General features: G+C 43.4%; 1 protein-coding gene across 1 annotated transcript in view; it reads left to right on the top strand.

Annotated features, from left to right (window-relative positions):
• Positions 1-7,421, top strand: part of GNG3 (G protein subunit gamma 3) — a 35,350-nt gene extending 27,929 nt beyond the window's left edge. Inside the window, exons 2-3 of the mRNA XM_075326613.1 lie at positions 3,629-3,732; positions 7,010-7,421. Of these exons, the coding sequence (XP_075182728.1) occupies positions 3,634-3,732; positions 7,010-7,138 (228 nt within the window). The 5' untranslated portion in view covers positions 3,629-3,633 and the 3' untranslated portion in view covers positions 7,139-7,421. The remainder of the gene's footprint in view (positions 1-3,628; positions 3,733-7,009) is intronic.
• The last annotated feature ends 627 nt before the right edge of the window (positions 7,422-8,048 follow it).

The raw sequence follows: 8,048 nt of genomic DNA, 5'->3' as shown, positions 1-8,048 counted from the left end.
GTCCAGAAATCCAAATTTACAGGGCCCTGTGTGAAAAAGTGATTGCCCCCTAAACCTAATAACTGGTCGGGCCACCCTTAGCAGCATCAACTGCAATCAAGCATTTGCAATAACTGGCAATGAGTCTTGAGGAATTTTGGTCCACTCATCTCTGAAGAATTGTTGAAATTCAGCCACATTGGAGAGTTTTCGAGGATGAACCATATTTTCAAGTACATGGCACAGCATCTCAATCAAATTAAGGTCAGGACTTTGATTAGGTCACTCCAAAGTGTTAATTTTGTTATTCTTGAGCCATTCAGAGGTGGACTTGCTGGTGTGTTTTGGATCATTGTCCTGCTGCATAACCCACGTGTACTTCAGCTTGAGGTCACAAACAGATGGCCGGACATTCTCCTTCAGGATTTTTTGGTACACCACAGAATTCAAGCTTCCTTTACAACAGTAAAGGGGGTGTTACACGCAGCGATATCGCTGGCGAAAGCACCCGCCCCCGTCGTTTGCGCGTCACGGGCAAATCGCTGCTCGTGGCGCACAAAATCGTTATGAGCCATCACACGGACATACCTGCCTAGCGACGTCGCTGTTGCCGGTGAACCGCCTCCTTTCTAAGGGGGCGGTTCATGCGGCATCACAGCGACGTCACTAAGCGGCCGCCCAATAGAAGCGGAGGGGCAGAGAGAGGCAGCCGTAACATCCCACCCACCTCCTTCCTTCCTCATTGCCGGCGGCTGCAGGTAAGATGGAGTTCGTCGTTCCCGAGGTGTCACATGTAGCAATGTGTGCTGCCTCAGGAACGACGAACAACCTGAGTGCTCAACAATCAACGGTTTTTTAAAAAGGAACGCCGTGTCAACGATGGACGATAAGGTGAGTATTTCCCATCGTTAACGGTCGTTCCTTGCTGTCACATGCAAGGATGTCGCTAACGATGCCGGATGTGCGTCACGTAATCCGTGACCTGGGCGATATATCGTTAGATCAGTCGTTGCGTGTAACGAGGCCTTTAGTCTTACGGTCATGAAGCAGCAAAACAGCCCCAGACCATCACACTGCCACCACCATATTTTACTGTGGGTATGATGTTCCTTTTCTGAAATGCTGTTACTTTTATGCCAGATGTAATAAGATATACACCTTCCAAAAAGTTCAACTTTTGGCTCATCAATCCACAGAGTATTCTCCAAAAAATCTTGGGGATCAACAAGATGTTTTCTGGCAAAGCTGAGACGAGCCTTTATGTTCTTTTTGCTCAGTAGTGGTTTTCATCTTGGAATTCTGCCACGCCGACCATTTTTTCACAGTCTCTTTCTTATGCTGGAGTCATGAACACTGACCTTAACTGAGGCAAGTGAGGCCTGCAATTCGTTGGATGTTGTTGTGGGGTGTTTTGTGACCTCTTTGATGAGCCGTCGCTGCACTCTTGGGGTAATTTTGATCTGCTGGGCACTCCTGGGAAGATTCATCACTATTCCATGTTTTCATCATTTGTGGATAATGGCTCTCACTGTGGTGCGCTGGAGTCCCAAAGCTTTAGAAATGGCTTTATAACCTTTTCCAGACTGATAGATCTGATGGATTATGTATTTATTTGTGTTATCTTTGTCTTATATTTAAATTTGTTTGGTTATCTGAAACATGTAGGTGTGACAAATATGCAAAAGAATAAGAAATCACTAAGGGGGCAAACACTTTTTCACACAACTGGTAATGTACTGGATTTTCCACCCGGCAATAGTAGTGTTGTGAATAACATTTCAAATCCACAGCATGTCAAATTAGGCTGTGAATGTGTGCAAATATTTCACTCTTTGCAATGCAAAGGGTTAAAGGGTCAGTTTAACCCCACAATTTTCACAAAACGTATCCACAGCGGTGTAAATTCCTGTAATTTATCCTCTGCAAGAGATTTACTGTGGAAATGCAAATGGGAACATACCCTAAAACCTTGCAAAGACTGTTAGGACTCGAAATTAAAGAGGTTGTGTAATACTTTTTTTTGGCTCACAAATGGCTCAGCATGGTCAAAAGTTGGAAAAAAAACCCCAAAAACATACCTTCCTTTCTCCCTTTATATAGTGTTGGTTTTCTTTTCCACCAAGGATATCATGTGAGAACTGCAGCCAATTACTACAGAGGAAAATAACAAATCACCATTGCAGCCACTGATTGGCTGCAGCAGTCACATGTCTGTATTACATGTATCTGTACTGGATAAACCCCTTAAGGCCCTATTCACATAATACAAATTTAGTCAGTACTCGTTACCCCAAACCAGGAATGAATTATAAAAGCTTTATGTCATGCTTCTGGTTTGCGGTGCTCTGCTCTTGCAGAGCCGATGCTCTGTTGTTGTACTGTGCTCTGGTGGACGGGTTGTTTCCCGGCCTCAGGTCCTGCGTTGGTGCTGAGAGAGGTCTGTCCAAAGGCGCCTCGTTCCGGGTGATTGCTCTGCTTCATTCGGGAGCAACCTCACCCGGAACGCCACCAGTCAGTAGTGCCTGTTCTGCAAGTGCTTCTGGCTCCCATAAGTGTACTGTTCTGATCTTGTCTCTCGACCCCGGACCTTAATTACCTTTCTCTGCCCGTGCACCTGACTCTAACATTACCCCCTGGCTCCTGACCTCCAGCTCATACCCTGACCTCGGCTCCACTTTCTCCCTGTGCTCCATATGTGACTTCCTGGCTCCTGACCTCTGGCTCGTACCCTGCCCTCGACTCCCCTTTCTCCCTGTGCTCTATATGGGACTTCCTGGCTCCTGACCTCTGGCTCATGCTCTGACTTGGCTCCATATGTGACCTCCTGGCTCCTGACCTCTGGCTCGTACCCTGCCCTTGACTCCCCTTTCTCCCTGTGCTCCATATGGGACTTCCTGGCTCCTGACCTCTGGCTCATGCCCTGACTTGGCTCTACTTTCTCCCTGTGTTCCATACATAATCTTCTGGATCCTGATCCCCGGCTTGTTTGACTACACCTCTACTAGTTGTATCTAGTGACACCTAGTGATTGAGCATCACACTTTATACATGTCTTGTATCCACTTCTGGTTTTATTTTTCAGCTTCAAAATACTAATTTAAAAGAGTTGTCCAGATATATCATATTATTGATGAGCTAGCCATAGGTTATCTCATCAATATCAAATCGATGGAGGTCCAACACCCTGCACTCCAACGGATCACCTATATTAGCTCCAATGGTGGCCAGATGAAGCCATTGGACAGAGCTGAACAACGCATTTTCATCCAATGTGTAGTAACCATTTCTGAGAAATGCAGATCAACTCCTATTCACCAGAACCGTCTTGTAGTTCTTGGCAGCGGCCACTACACATTGGACGAAGCTGTGCTGTTCGGCTACATCCAATACTTGTATCCGGCTTCGCAAGGTACTAAGTAAAGCTGATCCATGGGTATGCCAGTAGTCGGACCCCGACCAATCTGATATGAAGCGTTATCTAAGGATAGAACATCAATATTATATACCTGGACAACCACTTTAATCTGCAATGTGTGCAAGAGATCTAAATATGTTAATTTCTTTATAATCTATTCAGTTAAAATTCACAGTTCACCATAAGTCTCAAATGTGTTTTTTTGGCAACTAATAGGACATTTTCTCTTTCTAGGCACCATGAAAGGAGACACCCCTGTGAATAGCACACTGAGTGTTGGCCAGGCCAGGAAGCTAGTCGAGCAGCTGAAGATTGAAGCCTCCATGTGCCGCATTAAAGTACGTAAATGACAGAAGGCACCATGGCACAATCAGACCCCCTGCAGAAGCCAAGAATGGCCACTACATTGTGCTCTGGTATCTCGGCACCATATAATGTTTACTTCTTGCCTCCATGGGACCTCAAACAGCTGATCGGGGGTGGTGCAGGTGTTAGACTCCCACCGATCTGATATACATGAATTATCCTAAATATAGATAGCAAGCAAGAATTGTTTGCAGCCCCTTTGGTAGATTCCTTTATTCCAAGGAAAAGGGACGCAAGTCAGGTCCAAGAGATCCACTTGGCTTCCATATTACAAATACAAGTCCCAGGGGTATATTCCATATTCTTTATTCCATCAGGTAATATATGTTTCACCCCACAACAGGGCTTTGTCAAGCTTTGTTTGCTTGACAAAGCTCTGTTCTGGGGTGAAACGTTGTATATCACCTGATGGAATAAAGGATATGAAATATACCCCTGAGATGCTGTCTGTTACTTGTATCTATCCTAATTATAGGTCAACAATGTTTATGTCCTGAGCAACGCCTTTACAGTGCCTTGCATAAGTATTCGCCCCCCCCCCCTTGAATTTTTCAACCTTTACACACATTTCAAGCTTCAAATATAAAGATAAAAATGTTAATGTTATGGTGAAAAATCAACAAGTGGAACACAATTGTGAAGTTGAACGAAATTTATTGCTTATTTTAAACTTTTGTAATAAAAAATAAACTGAAAATTGGGGCGTGCAATATTATTCATCCCCTTTACTTTCAGTGCAGCAAACTCACTCCAGAAGTTCATTGAGGATCTCTGAATGATCCAATGTTGTCCTAAATGACTGATGATGATAAATATAAGCCACTTGTGTGTAATAAAGTCTCCGTATAAATGCACCTGCTCTGTGATAGTCTCAGTGTTCTGTTTAAAGTGCAGATAGAATCATGAAGACCAAGGAACACAACAGGCAGGTCCGTGATACTGTTGTGGAGAAGTGTAAAGCTGGATTTGGTTGCAAAACAATTTCCACAACTTTAAACATCCCAAGAAGCACTGTGCAAGCGATCATATTGAAATGGAAGGAGTATCATACCACTGCAAATCGACCAAGACCCGGCCGTCCTTCAAAAATTTCATCTCAAACAAGGAGAAGACTGATCAGAGATGCAGCCAAGAGGCCCATGATCCCTCTGGATGAACTGCAGATATCTACAGCTGAGGTGGGAGAGTCTGTCCATAGGACAACAATCAGTCGTACACTGCATAAATCTGCCTTTATGGAAGAGTGGCAAGAAGAAAGCCATTTCTCAAAGATATCCATAAAAAGTGTTGTTTAAAGTTTGCCACAAGCCACCTGGGAGACACACCAAACATGTGGAAGAAGGTGCTCTGGTCAGATGAAACCAAAATCAAACTTTTTGGGCACAATGCCAAACGATATGTTTAGCATAAAAGCAACACAGCTCATCACCCTGAACACACCATCCCCACTGTCAAACATGGTGGTGGCAGCATCATGGTTTGGGCCTGCTTTTCTTCAGCAGGGACAGGGAAGATGGTTAAAATTGATGGGAAGATGGATGGAGCCAAATACAGGACTATTCTTGAAGAAAACCTGTTGGAGTCTGCAAAAGACCTGAGACTGGGACAGAGATTTGTCTTTCAACAAGACAATGATCCAAAACATGACGCAAAATCTACAATGGAATGGTTCACAAATAAATGTATCCAGGTGTTAGAATGGCCAAGTCACAGTCCAGACCTGAATCCAATCAAGAATCTATGGAAAGAGCTGAAAACTGCTGTTCACAAACGCTCTCCATCCAACCTCACTCAGCTCCAGCTGTTTGCAAAGGAAGAACGGGCGAGAATTTCAGTCTCTCGATGTGCAAAAATGATAGACACATACCCCAAGAGACTGCAGCTGTAATCGCAGCAAAAGGGGGCGCTACAAAGTATTAACTTAAAGAGGATGAATAATATTGCACGCCCCAATGTTCAGTTTATTATTTTTTATAAAATTTTAAAATAAGAAATAAATTTCATTCAACTTCACAATTGTGTCCCACTTGTTGTTGATTCTTCACCATAACATTAATTTTTTTTATCTTTATGTTTGAAGCCTGAAATGTGGGAAAAGGTTGAAAAATTCAAAGGGACCGAAGACTTTTGTAAGGCACTGTAAATGGATCTTCTGTATTAATCTATCTTATGCCCATAGGCTTGTGTAAGGTAAAAATAATATCAGCAAAATTCACCTATGGAGGGTGAGTAATATTAATGTTATCATTTTTACCAAGTTCAAGCCTCAGGGCATAGAAGGTTTAAAACAAAAAACACCTTTTACATGACCGTATAGCTCGTCCAAGGATCACATCACAGTGCTTGGACAGGCTGGCGGCTCTCCTTACCCGAGCGTGCCAACATGTATTTCTATGTAGCTGTCATGCTCAGGTAAGGAGAGCCACAGGCTAGTCTGAGGATTGCAATGTGATCCTCGGACGAGTTATACGGCCGCGTGACTGCTGTCACAGCACGGACTACGAGAAGGTCAAGCGTGAGGCCAAACACACAACTTAACAGGGGTAACACCACGACAAACAAAAGGTTACACCAGGGACACAATAACAAGAGTGGGCCCTAGCGCTAATGAGAGGGAAGATGGACACCTTCTCCACTTACCTGCTGCTGTACCCTGCACTCCTAGCCAGTTCCTATACAGGTTCCTCACCTTTCGCCGAGCAGGAACCTGAAGCCCTGAGAGACCCTACAGTAAACCCTGGCTAGTGAATGAGAAGGTAAGGATCACTAGTCCCACCACTGCACGAAAACCACACACCATAAAACCACACACTAAGGGAAGGTAAGACAGATAGGGGGGAAAGCAATGAACTGCTGCAGTCGGACCCAAGACTGCAGCCACCAAAGCAACTTCAAGAGAGGTCTACATCAGCTCCTTTCACCTCCAGGCCAAGCATCCAAATTAATGAGCATAGCTGGCACCCTCTGCTGGTGGCAGAGGGTATATAAAGGGACTGGGAGTGGGCCAAACTGGAAACAATGATACAGCTTGCTGGCAGGGAATACTGACATTAACCCTTTCTTCCCCAAAGGAAATACATTTAAATACCAGAGTATTCAGAAGGAAAAGTGAAATAAATAAATATAGAATGCACAGCTAATCTCAATTATGAGTTTAGATAACAATAACATTGTAATGTAATCATTACAATCTGATCTTTATCTAGATTATAACTGAGCCCTCACACCAAACCTTCTCTTTCTCTACAGGTCTCAAAGGCAGCATCAGACCTGATGGCTTTCTGCGACGCTCACGCCTGTGAGGATCCACTGATTACACCAGTACCCACATCTGAAAACCCATTCAGAGAGAAGAAATTCTTCTGTGCCCTTCTCTGATCCATCTGGTTTATGAAGGAAGACCCTCTACTACACCCTCTCTGGCAATCCCGGCCAGACCACACTTACTCCTCATCTTCTAAAGTCCAAATCCTCCACCGACGTCTCTTCACCATTTCAGTGGTTTTAATGTTGACCCTCTTCTTCCTCAGAATGAAGAATTTTTGGATCCCGATAGGGACTTGAGACACTTTTTTTTTCATTTGTTGGGAGATTTGGGGTTGCACAAGCAGTATTTCTCTGTAAATTATACCAACAGTAATTAATAAATATTAGTAATAGACATGTAGTTATATTGGTTTGTCACCTGAACATGTGTAATGTTTAAAAGGTAAAATCTAGAAAAAAACGATACGATGAATGGTACAGAACAATGTGAGGCTACAGCAATTGCACCCATTCCTTCACTATAAACCCAGTTGTTTTGGCACACAGTAGGTATATGACGGAATACATTGACATCAGAGTGTTTTCTACGGCCTAGTGTTAAATGAACATGGTCTGGGAACAAAAAAAGAGGCAAAATTGTGCTTTAATAAAGCAGTAAGTTCACACTGAGCATATGTTGGAATAAATTGACAATGTTAAGTCCCATGCAAAGGTAACAAGTGATCACAAACGGATTGATCAGATTGCTGTTTGACAATAGTTTATGGTCACAAGCCATGCCTGTATAAGTTTACACACACACACATATATATATATATATATATACATATATATATATATATATTGTAACGTTGCGCCCTGCAACGTGGGGGTTTCACTCGCTTGCAGCGGTGTGAGGTAGCTTCAGCAACACATGTACACAGTCTCTTCATAGAAATTCTGGCAGTTTATTAAAAACACTCAGCATAAACTGCCCTCAAACATAAACAATAAGTCCATAATGGAAGTTTAGCAACTTCCC

This window comes from Anomaloglossus baeobatrachus, chromosome 10 (assembly GCF_048569485.1).
Source record: "Anomaloglossus baeobatrachus isolate aAnoBae1 chromosome 10, aAnoBae1.hap1, whole genome shotgun sequence".
NCBI lineage: Eukaryota > Metazoa > Chordata > Amphibia > Anura > Aromobatidae > Anomaloglossus > Anomaloglossus baeobatrachus.
This window is presented reverse-complemented; position numbering and strand designations above follow the sequence as displayed.